The sequence below is a fragment of the Sapajus apella genome, unplaced genomic scaffold (genome assembly GCF_009761245.1).
Source record: "Sapajus apella isolate SASKATOON/1434 unplaced genomic scaffold, GSC_monkey_1.0 scaffold26, whole genome shotgun sequence".
Lineage (NCBI taxonomy): Eukaryota > Metazoa > Chordata > Mammalia > Primates > Cebidae > Sapajus > Sapajus apella.
In genome coordinates, this window is record NW_022436966.1 from 4,774,479 (window position 1) to 4,787,268 (window position 12,790).

Consider the following 12,790-nt stretch of genomic DNA (forward strand, 5'->3'; position numbering starts at 1 on the left):
TGCCTTCCCCAGCCCACTGACTCAAATGTTAATCTCTTTTGGCAACGCCCTCACAGACACACCCAGGATCAATACTTTGCATCCTTCAATCTAATCAAGTTGACACTCAGTATTAACCATCACACCAAGCTTTTGCTGGAGCCTCTAGATGACAATTTTGATTGAGTCAGAAGGATGAATTTGGCAGAGATGTTGGTCATATTAACAGCTCATTGCACAGGTGGAGGACTTGAGGTACACATCCAGCTGCAAACGGCTGTCTGCCTCCTGCCTCCAGGCTGATCTGGGGATGGGTTGACCTCTCACTCTTATTGCCCATGCCCTAGTCTGGTGGAATACAAGTGGTTTAAAAGTGTGACTGTCTTCTTTTTCATAAGAATCAGACTGCCTTAGTTCAAACCGTGGGTCCATCACCTTGCAGCTTTGTGGCCTCTGGCAATCTATGGAACCTCACTGACCCTTATATGTGATGGGGATAATGATAGGGTTGTTGCAGGAACACACTAGACGACAGATGTAAACCACTCAGTACAATGCCTGTTTGTAGGAAGCGTCTACTAAATGTTAGCTGCCACTGCAATTAAGCGCTTGCCCTATTTTTCAAATGCTATTTTAGCCAGATCAAATAGGAAAGAGACTATGGATCATAAAGTTTATACTTTCTTGTTTCTAAAAATGTATGCTTGGAAAAATTTATATTTATAGCTGAATGAAAGTTTGGACATTTGGTCTGTCTTCAGAAGTATTTATTTGAGGATGTAGGCCCTACCACTCAAATTAATATGTATCACCACTGATGCGTGTTATGTTGCTTCTTATACCTATTATATGTATGTGTGAAACTAAGCCCATAAAAACAGAATTTAGACATTCCTGCTGAAAGGAAGTGAATCAAAGGGAAGAGAAGCAGAGCCTTTGCAAGGAGAAAATTGTCCTATCTTTCAACCAGTGTCAGAATGTGAAAATGTTTACAAAATGCTCATTAAAAGAAATAGGGATTACAAGATAGAAACAAATTCTGGTGCACAAGTTTACACTAGGGAGATAAGAAAGGCTAGGCCCCTATAGGGGATTTTGTTATCCAATTACTGCAACCTGACTTCTAGGGGGAGAGGAAGAGTGGTAGGGGGAGGAAGAGAGAGAGGAAGAGTTTCCAAACTTGTCTCCAGTGACAGGAGACATTTACGCCCCACAAGATAAAACTGCCACTTAGAGCCCAGGAGAGCTAAACCTTCCTGGCTTGGCCTAGGGGCTTGAGCGGAGTCATGGGCTCTCCGGTCCTGACACTGTGCGCTCTTCTCTGCCTGATGGCTCACTTGGTTTCTGGTAGCCCCATCATGAGCCTAGACCAGTCTCCTCTAGAAGAAGATATGCCCGTCTTTGATGATGTTTTCTCAGAGCAAGATGGTGTTGACTTTAGCACATTGCTCCAGAGCATGAAGAATGAGTTTCTTAAGACACTGAACCTGTCTGACATCCCCACGGAGGATTCAGCCAAGGTAGACCCACCAGAGTACATGCTGGAACTCTATAACAAATTTGCAACAGATCGAACCTCCATGCCTTCTGCCAACATCATTAGGAGTTTCAGGAATGAAGGTAAGTTTTTGCTGATGAAATTTGGCTTGGAATTTTTTCAAGACACGATAATTAAATTTATAATGCATGGGAATAGTATAGGTAAGGGTAAATACATCTATATAAGGAGATGTATTTAGATAAGGAGATTTAATTTAAATAAGGAGATGTATTAATGTACCCGTTAAATACGTACGGATACATAAAAACAAGGTACAATTTGGTCTATACTATTTATGTAGTCATTTCAGAACCTCAAAAATACTTACAAACATCTTTAACCCAAAGCCACAAAACACCTATCAATTTGACATTATAATTGGGTTCTTTCAAAAAATGTTAATTTGAACACCAAGTAATACAAACCATTAATGTTGCCGTATCTTTGTCATTTTCCAGATAGGCCTTGGTTGCCTAGGCGTTTAATTAGCTAAAAAATTTCTCAACTTTTACTTAGAATAAAAATAATAAAAACAGTCAAAAAGCATCAAGTTGTGATGTGTGTTTTGTTCAAACTTTTAATGTTTTTATTTTGTGACGTTATTTAAGAAATGTTCAAACAGTATGGAAATATATTTTAGAGATTCTTCCTAAGGCTGTGTTGTTTGATGTGTCATGTACATCCTTAAAGCACTGTTTACAGTTTCCAGGAAGTGTGATTGGCCCATTAATCATCCAGCTCATCATTTCCATCTTTGTGAAGAGTGATGTACAAGATTGAATTATTGGTGAGAAAAGTGTGTTTTCTTCTCCTAGGTGTTTAAATTTGGTAGCTAAATCTAATGAGTTAATTTTTTTTTCTTAATAGCTTAATATGGTCCTATTGGGGGAAAGAAAATCCTGATATCTAGATATCTATGAGAGAAGCTGAAGGTCCAAATAAACTAGTTCTTTAATATTTGCCAATTATGCCATTATAGTCACTAACCAGGTACAAAAGCAGCTTCTGATTAATGTTGGCGAGATATTCTTGAAAAAAAAAAGGCAGTGATGAAGAAATAGCTCAGGATATGGAATTTTGAGAGCTGGTTGGCTTAGTGGTTGTGAATAATTAGCTGATGCCTCTGACTCTCAATTTCCTCATCTGTAAAGTGGGGGTAATAATACCTACATAACAAAGTTGAGTGACTCAAAAGAGATTACAGGTAAGAAAGTGCTCCATTTACTATGAAGTGCTGATCAAACTTCAGTGATTACTAATGAGTTACTTAATATTCTAGTTGCTGGAATAAATGTTGAGTGGGTATTTCTTAGTCCCTAAGATGTTGTTTGCCTTTAAAATTGAGTTGGCTGCCAAAAGTTGTATTTCATAACATCTTTCTCATGGAAATGGCAAGCTGAGATTACAGATTCCTTTTGGAGATGAGTCTGAATTGAAAATGAATAACCTCCTCCTGTAAGAACACCCCCTGCCCCAATACTTCTCAGAACTGAGCCCTAAGTGTCTGGTTTGGGTACGGTTGAGAAAATGTTGTTTGCATCCCCCAGAAAAGTAGAAAAGTTTTCAGTTCTTACTTCTCTCAGAGAGTGTCTGGATAACCCAGGTCAGTATGTGGAGTTTACTGTGCTTATTATTACTAGAGATTATTGAGGGCAGGAACACATCTCTCAGTAAACAACTCAGCGGCCAGCACCTCTGCCAGTCTGTAGGAAATGTGCAGCCTGAGGACAGAAATCACTGCACAGGGCATGCCCTGTTGGCTACTATTGCCTTTCTTCTGACTTTTTCGGTCTGCTTAATGCAGCTCCCTAGGAGACAAAGACCAAAAACAAAAAACAAAAAAAAAGTCAAAACCTACCTCATCTTGGGAAAAAGTGCCACCTCCAAGGTGAAAAAAGCATGCCCTCAATTCCCAGCACTGTTCCTTTATCACCTTGTCATCTGGGGAAGTCAGTTCTCTGCATCAGGGCTTGATTTCTTCTGGTGCAAAATGGGTAGAGAATCAATACCTGCATTATGGGATCATTGTGAGAACCAGAGAACATCATGCTTGCAAAGCACCTGGCATGAGAAATTTGTCAACAAACATTAGTTCTCTTGCCCTGAAATGTAATCTTCCCTTTACTGCTTACTGCATTTGCACATTCACAAAACAGTCCAGTGAACTTACTTTTTCAAAACAGTTTTATTGAGGTATAATTGACTTACAGAAAATATGACATTTAAAAATATTGATGTATAAAAGTATAATTGCACATATTTAAAGTGTATAATTGGAAAGGTTTTGACTTCTGTAAACATTCATTGAAGCCATCAGCACGATCAAGATCATGAATTTATCCATTAGCACCAAAAGCTTCCTTGTATGTTTTGTAATGCCTTCCTCCTGCTACAGTGAGCTTTTATTCTATACTTCTCTCCTGGGTAGAGCAACCAGCCTATTCCTCCATTTTGGGTCTTCTCATGTTCCCTGTCCATGGGGAGTCAAGTCTCCTCCCTTCTTAGGGTGGAAGAATAAATCCCAAGCCACTTACTCAAGAGCTTGATGATGGATTAAGGTCATATGTCATGCCCATAAATCAATTTAGTCTGATGCCTAAAATCATCAGCTAATCAATATTTTTAAAGCACTACCTCTGTTTAAGCCCTTATAGTAGGATAGAGACATAGAAGTGAGTTTTGAGCCATTCATACTGGGAGGATGGCAGTCTAGTTGGGAAAATCCATTCATAAAAAGACAACTGAAGTATAAGGTTGTAAATGACAAGGATCAAAGGAGATATAAAGTGCTCAAGTGATTCAGAGGGGAGGGGAGGGAACTTTCAGAAACAGAAGTAAGGAAGGGAGGCTTTTATAGATGTCAGAGCTGGGTAGGTGGAGGTGAGGTGAAAGGGCTTTCCAAGGGTCAGAAGAACATGTGAAAGGGTAAAAATTACAGGGAAAGAAAGAATGTTTGACAGGTGGTAAAGATATCAATGTAGTTGAAACATAAGGGTTTACAAATCCATTAAATTGTTCACAAATATTATTGAGTGATCGCAATGTTCCATGCATGTATGGGAGCCATGGCTGATCAGAAGGCTAAGACCCAGAGGCAGCTGGCCTTGAAAACCATGCCAGGGAGTTTAAATTCATTCTGTAGGTCAGCATTTCCCACTGGCAATGTGTAAGATGATTTTAAGTGGTACCCATAGAAAGCTATTAATTAGGCGAAATCATTTCATATGGATTTTAGCAAACACACATAAGTATCACCTCAAATCTCTCCTTTTATGAATGACATTGCTTAGGATAAGTCTAAAATAGATAGTAAGTGCAAAATAATCAGAGCAAGTTAAAGGAAAATATTAAAAGATTATAATCTGGAACAGGGACTCACTGAGATCACGAATTAAGTATAAACTTGGTGAAATGCTGCCAAAGATGACAGAGAACCCCTCAATTGGTGGTCCCGGATCCCTTTGAGAATCCGATGGCAAATGCCTTCAGGGCTTCCTTGTAGACTCATTACCTGAGACAAGTGTGCAGAAGTTTTGGGCTCACTGTAAAATCTTCAGATAGGAAGTCAACATAACAGTATTTGGAGATGTGCTTCCAAGACTAAGATTAGAAGGTGTGCTTCTAAGACTTTTACAGAGCTGTTTCATAAACATTCTTGAGTGAGTTGTATGTACCATACTTCATGCCAGGTGCTAGGGGTATAAGGCTAGTGCTAGGGGTATAAGACTAAGACAACCAATCTAGTTCCAGGATTCATTTTCTCCCATTCCTCTTTATAGAGGACCATATAATAAAAAATCGACTGCTGTGACCTTCTTGGTTTATGGCTGTCTTATTGACCTTGTCAGGCTTTGTTGCTGAGAACAGAAGTCAGCAAGCTTCTTCTGTAAAGGGTCAGATGGATAATAACTATTTTAAGCTTTGCAGGCCATGTGCTCTCTGTTGTGACTATTGAACTCTGCCATTGTAGTGCAAAAGTAGCCACAGACAATACAAAACAATGTATGAGGCTGTGTTCCAATAAAACATTACCCAAAAGCAGGTAGCAGGCCAATTTTGGCCCATAGGCTATAGTTTACCAACTCTGATCCATATGGAAGCCTTTTAGGAAGACCAGTGCCCAGCTAACTAGGTAGGGATCTCCACCCACTACAAACACAAATATTAAAACACCATGAAGTCCTCATCCCTGAAAAGCTTCAAGAAAAGAACAATCACCACATGTCCCATTTGGTGGCTCTTTGTTGGTTAGGAAATTTGGGGACTTGCCCACACAATTTCCAAGGTCACTCCCAGTTCTGTAATTCTGTGGCTGATGAGCTGTTCAAAAGCAAGGCTGGCTAAGTTTTACCCCATCCAATAGACCCCACTTTCCATTTTAGTCTTGGCAGCTGAACTCTTTTGGGCATTCTACCACCGACCTTTTGGGATTTCCTGTGTCACAGAATGCTGACATTGTGTTTGTTCTCATTGATCTTCTCCCTTCATTCTTTCTGCATTAAGCTTAATGCATGGGAAGGCCTTCTTATTACATAAATAAGCATCTGTTTTTCCCTGAGACCCACTGCAAATCTGATTTTTGCAAATTTCTTTTTTCAGATCTGTTTTCCCAACCAGCCAGTTTTAACGGGCTCCGAAAATATCCTCTCCTCTTCAATGTGTCCATTCCTCATCATGAAGAGGTCATCATGGCTGAACTTAGGCTGTTCACACTGGTGCAAAGGGACCGTATGATATACAATGTTGTAGATCAAAGAATTACCATCTTTGAAGTGCTGGAGAGCAAAGGGAATAATGAGGGAGATAGAAACATGCTGGTCTTGGTGTCAGAGGAGATCTATGGAACCAACAGTGAGTGGGAGACTTTTGATGTCACAGATGCTATCAGAGGTTGGCAAAAGTCAGGCTCATCCACCCACCAGCTGGAGGTCCGCATTGAGAGCAAACACGGTGAAGCTGAGGACTCCAGCAATGGACGGCTGGAAATAGACACCAGTGCCCAGAATAAGCATAACCCTTTGCTCATCGTGTTTTCTGATGACCAAAGCAGTGACAAGGAGAGGAAAGAGGAACTGAATGAAATGATTTCCCATGAGCAACTTCAAGAGCTGGACAACTTGGGCCTGGATGACTATTCCAGTGAACCTGGGGAAGAGGCTTTGTTGCAGATGAGATCCAACATCATCTACGACTCCACTGCCCGAATCAGAAGGAACGCCAAAGGAAACTATTGCAAGAGAACCCCGCTCTACATTGACTTCAAGGAGATTGGGTGGGACTCCTGGATCATCGCTCCGCCCGGATACGAAGCCTATGAATGTCGTGGTGTTTGTAACTATCCCCTGGCAGAGCATCTCACACCTACAAAGCATGCAATTATCCAGGCCTTGGTCCATCTCAAGAATTCCCAGAAAGCTTCCAAAGTCTGCTGTGTGCCCACAAAGCTAGAGCCCATCTCCATCCTCTATTTAGACAAAGGCGTCGTCACCTACAAGTTTAAATACGAAGGCATGGCCGTCTCCGAATGTGGCTGTAGATAGAAGAGGAATCTTGTGGCTTATTTAATAACTGTAAATGTGTATATTTGGTGTTCCTATTTAATAAGATTATTTAATAAGGGTGTACAGTACTAGAGGCTTGCTGTCTTCCAGAAATGGACAGGTCAGTTTGTTGTAGGAAATGCATGTTTTGCTTTAGAGTTAAGTCCCTTTCAATCTGTTTTCTCTTTGGACTTGCCATTTCCTGGCAATGCCACCTCCATGTTGATTTGAAAACAACCCCAAGGCAAAATACAGTATCAAAAGATACATACTTGTGTATGTATATGTGTACATACATGAAATTATGAAAATCTTTTGGTTCTGTGCAGGCAGATTATACTCACCTACATGCATGATCCGCTCAAATGTGTGTATATTAAAGGCCAATGGCATGTTCTGTTCTCTGAGTAGGATTTATGTTAAGATAATTTGCATCAGGGATTTAATCATCCTTGGAAGTATTATACTTCCTAAATACTCTAGAAATGTAAGTGTAGCTTTTGTCACTTGAGTTTCTGTAGTTTCTCAGAGACACGGGGCCTGGCAAGGGATGCTTGAAGGGAAGGGTTAATTGATGTAGAAACCAAATGGACTCAAGAGGTCTTAGAGGTACAACAGGAAAAATGAGCCCGTTCGGTACCAATGTGCTCCAGAGGGCAGCTCCTGGCCGAGGAAGGAAAACAGAAGAAACCGCATGAAATCTCTTCCTGAGTCAATAGGAAAGCAAGGTCATGTGTACTGGCCATTGCTGCTGCAGAGGGTAGAGGGGTCCGGAGGGCACTTGAAGGGAAGAAAGGAAGAAAGGGAAGAGGATATTGATGCTATCTTCGGAGGCTATCCCTAGATGTGTCTGTAACATCATAAACGGTTTTATTTAAAGAATTAAATATTTTGGACAAAATAAAACTATCAAAGACTAAGAGGAGAAAAATTAGAAGGGACCTGTCTGTTGGAATAAAGGATGTTAATATCTTTCTTCACCTGTTAACGCTGTTCCCTTGTCTCCACACCCCTGCTTTTCACTCTGCTCCATCCTCTTCCTTCCCTCTTTCTTCTTTGCCCTAGTGCCTCATGTCTTCCTCCCATGCCTGTGTCTCACTCTTCCCTGGCCTTCAATACACATGCTGTGAGCTGCAAAGGGGCACCTAAATGCCTTTGCTGTCAGAGTGAAAGGAGTTCATGTTTTAATTTCTAAATCTTCCTCTGATATTTAATTTGATTTTATTTTAATAATATCCTTTATCAAATGTTTTGTTCATGAAGAATGCTTAGGTATAAGAAAAAAGAAAACCAGAATAAGTAAGTATAAGAAAAAGAAAACCAGAGTCCAAATGAATGGATGAATGAATAAACAAAAAAATAAATGGATTTATGAATAGACACACAACCAAATGACTCGAAAGCTAAGGCTGAATTTTGAAATAATGTTTGCTTCATGGCAGAAATCCGGTAACTTTCCCATCTTCTCATTTTACCATCGTCCCATTTTGCAACTGGCCAGGACTGAAAGTATTGGGGAAGTGTTCCGGACAGGAAGAGTCTGGTGGGTTTTCCTGGCAGGTGGCAGGCTCCATTTTTAACCCCCACAATTTCCCTCTACCCGGCAAGCATATCCCGGGCTTTGTGCAGGAGGAACCAGAGCAGAGCAGTTTCCAAACCATTCCAGCATCTCCAGGCAGGGAATGTCGATGGTTCTTATTAGAACCACGAACGTGGTTTCCAGTACATCATCCCCCATTCACCCCTGCTCATCTTAAGGAATGCTTCCTTAAGAAGTCTGGCACTTTTTTTTTTTTTTTTGGACCCTGGAAAATAATCAGTCCCTTTGACAAATCTCTTAAGGTTATAAGCACAAACTGCACTAGACAATAGAGGCAAGGAAAACTATTTGGAAGAACTTTTGCCCAATTTGAACCTCTGCTGTCTAGATCTATTGTCCACTGAGTGAATCCTGGGGAATTCATTGCTCCTGGAAGAGTGATATTTTGACGATCAGTGGGTATTCAGTGATTGATACTTTGAGAAAGTCATGCAACTCAGAATCACTATTTGTGGAATAGCCTCCATATAACATAATGTGTGTGTGTGTTTGTGTGTGTGTGATGTATAGCTGGCTTTGGACAGCCACACTTAGTGCCCTCAGTGGAATGTGGTGCATCCTTAATACTCCATGGTACACAATGTATACTCACATACTCCAAGGTACTTCTTATCCTTTCTAAAGGACACTGTAATAGATACACAGTAAAACCTCAGCTGACCAGGATAGTCCTGGTTAGATAAAAATTAAGCAATTTTTATGTCTAATACATATGACAGTAGTGTGCTGGTAAATGCCTTTCAACCAGCAATCCAGGGTGGGAAAAAGCCCCGATTTGTGCATTTCAATGCTGTGAATGCTCTTACTATAGTCTATCTTGAGCTACCAATGTGATGTCAACTGGCTTGCAAAATTAAAACTTAAGTCAGCTCTTGGGGGCTGTGCACTGGCACTGGCACACCGCTGACATTTAGTATCCCACTGACATTAGCACACCACTAACATTAGCACCCTGATACTAGAATGTTAAGGATGTGCCAGCCCTGCTTTCCACTATGTGCACTGCTGGCTCTGGGCTTCTGGAGTAATCTTGTCTTGAGCACTTACTCTTCTGTTAAAGAGATATGAAAATACAGGCTGTTGGCGATGAGGCTTCGTAGCTCAGTTGTTTCCCTTTTTGCCCATCCAGATGTAAACCAGCATTTCTATTATTTTCTGCTTCCCTATGGAAAGGAAGTACAGAGAGCAACATATTGGTTATTCAAATGTTGCTAGTTGTATTTTTTTTTTTTTTGCTTTCTTTTTATCAGGAAGTGCAAAGACATAGCCCATAGAGGAATTCTCCCAGTTCCCACGGGGTCCCTGGCTGCACACCTGCATCACTTCCAACTCATTGCATTGACAGGAGGCCAGAATATTGTCAGATCCTTAAAAGGGTAGAACCTTACTAACGTTTCTCTTGTCATAGACCTTCTGCTAGGTCCCATGCCAATCTTTTCTTTTTTTTACCCTTTTACGGCAGAATTATTATCGCCAAAGTTGATATATCTCAACAACCCTCAAAGAGAATTATAGCAGAGGGAACTGGGCAGCCCACAGCCAAAATATTCATGTAAGAGTTTCTAGGCTTCCCACTATTTATTGATTGATATATTTATTTTTGTAATATATTGTAGAATACCAAATATTTTATTTTTATGTCTGTGATTCCCTTTTGGATAGAGAGTCTTCTGGCTTCAGAGTATAGCTCATATATAATATATGGCCTGTATTTCCATCTCTCTTTTTTAGCATCAGAATGTTCTGTTGGTTTAAGGTATCTTGCCATAGCTTGCCATAATTTCGTATATTTGTGTCTTGCAGGCATGCTGTGCCTACAAGCATGCTTTGTAGTTTATTTTCTGATTTGTAAATGGTACAATTTTAACTGAAGTGTAGACGTTCCAGAAAATATTTAATCAATACATTGTCATGCATTTCCATTAAGTGATGTTGTCAGTTTATCATGAGAGGCAAATATTGTCAGGCTGTGAGAGAATATGATTGCTACTCAGTAAATGGAGATACCATTTAAATGAAACTTTTTATCCCCCAAAGCTGATACTTCCCCTTTGAATTTACCTATTGCCTTCACTAACCCAGAAATTCGAGACATAATTGGTCAAATTCATTTGTAATTGGACCAATTACTTTGTAAATATTAAAAATGTTAGCTTAAGGAACTCCAAAAGAGTTTGTCCCAAAGTGCCTGATTCTTTCCTGATGTGTAAATTTTGGTCTAGAAATTAATAACAAAAACTTATTTTTTTTTAGCACTGTTACTAAATGTTTCAGTATTTGTTATGATTTATATTCTTCAAGTAAAAGGTATCTTCATATAAGAGAATTTTATGTATCACTTCTTACTTAATTCATCAACAAACTGTAAAGCCAGCAGGGTTTTGACCAACCCTTTTTAACTTGTCTAGAGCACAGAAGGGATGTTGCCCTTTTTAAGGACTGTAGATCTTTTCAGAGTCACTGTGGGTCATTCTTAACCCTTTGCAGTTCTGCAAGCTCATGTGTGGTGCAAGAGGAAATGCTGCTATGACTCTGCATTTCCTTGCCCCTAGACAAGAAAAGTTGATTTCATACATTAAATGGAAGGTAGATAAGACTATGCAAGAGAAGCATACAGGGGTGTTTCTGCATGTGGACATATTTTTCATTAGTTAAAAACCCATCACGGAATAACTGTTTGTTGTGATTAGCATGTTTTTATCACGCACGAGCATTGGTTTTGTGAGCACCTGGCTTGATGGTAGTGGGGCGGCCAGTGTGCCAGTGCCCACCTACTGAGCATTTGTGGACGTTGGAAATCAGCGAACACCACTGACACACCGAATTAGCTGATGCACGTTCATGTTCTCGGGTAAAACCTGTTCATTATCTATGTCCAGATTTGTACAGTTATCACTAGACTAAAATGAAGATGGAAATAAATGTTTTACCCTGTGTTCATGAACCAAATGTGTACAGAGTCTTTTCAAATAAAATTAAAAAAAATATTTTGATGATAGTTATTTGCAGCTTATTTTTCCTTGAGGTGAAATATTGAGTTTTGCGCATACCCCTCTTTTCCATTTTTCTACTTGATAACATACCCAGATGGAATAAAACTAATTGCTATATTAATAGAGAATGGTCCAAGGAAACCATAAGTTGTTTTGAGCTTGTAAGTGACCTCAGTAGAGAGTGGGATTTTGTTGTTCCATGGTTCTCCCACTTTATATGACTTTGTGTAATTCCCATTAATGCCACAGGCATTCATAGAAAATACAACTGGCTCCCCTTTGTCAATAGCTGGGAAATATTTCTTCTTTGAATACATTCCAAACGAGGCAGATTAAATGTAACAGTCCTGGCCAACAGACAGACCCTGCCCCTTGTCGAAGAAGGAGATTCATTCTTATGGCAGAATGTGGAATTTGAAGGGCATAGGGACAGCCCCAGGTAGAATAAAATTTCTTCCATCAGAAAATCATCCTGCGTTTCTTTTTTGAGGGGAAGCCTCACATGTCTCAGCTGGCAGGCTGAATCTGGCAAGTGCATTGGAGGAGAGCACAGCCTTCATCCCTGGATGAGCTCTGATAAGGTGAGACAGGGTTCTAGCCATGGAGGAAATGGAGCTGAGAGCCCAAGATGGGGCTGAGCCCGGGACTGGACTACACAGGCCTGAAAAGCCAGTCCTGTAACTTGATTTTGAATTCTTTAGCAGCCTATTCATTCTCTTCTTTAAATAAGTCAATTTATAAAAGTTTGTCACAGTGTGGAGTCTGGAACCCTTCTTTGCAATTGGTTTGACCTGAGCACCGCTATGCTGGACCAGCCACCTTGTACTTGGATTTATTTCCCACTGATACAGCTGAAATTGCACTGGGCAGACACAGGGCTGCAAGTTATTTGGGGGGTAGTTTGTTTACAAAGTAAGACAAACAATTATCTTCAAAGAGCAAATTATACACTTGTAATATGCTACAGGTTCTAATAGTACTCTTAATGCAAATTGAGCTTTGTGGTATGGGGAAATCACGCCATGAGATTGCTGCATGTGACTCTAGTTACATGAACAAGAACTCACTTTCATATAGAAGTGACTATGAACGAGAATCCACTTTCATATAGAAGTGACTATTTGTAAATATGGGGCCT

The 12,790-nt window shown here is 40.1% G+C and overlaps 1 protein-coding gene across 1 annotated transcript; it reads left to right on the top strand.

Annotated features, from left to right (window-relative positions):
• Positions 1 to 1,106: 1,106 nt before the first annotated feature.
• BMP10 (bone morphogenetic protein 10) lies at positions 1,107 to 11,600 on the top strand. The gene is made up of 2 exons (XM_032291885.1): positions 1,107 to 1,599; positions 6,119 to 11,600. The coding sequence occupies exons 1-2, from the start codon at positions 1,266 to 1,268 to the stop codon at positions 7,057 to 7,059; spliced, it is 1,275 nt and encodes a 424-aa protein (XP_032147776.1). The 5' UTR covers positions 1,107 to 1,265; the 3' UTR covers positions 7,060 to 11,600.
• The last annotated feature ends 1,190 nt before the right edge of the window (positions 11,601 to 12,790 follow it).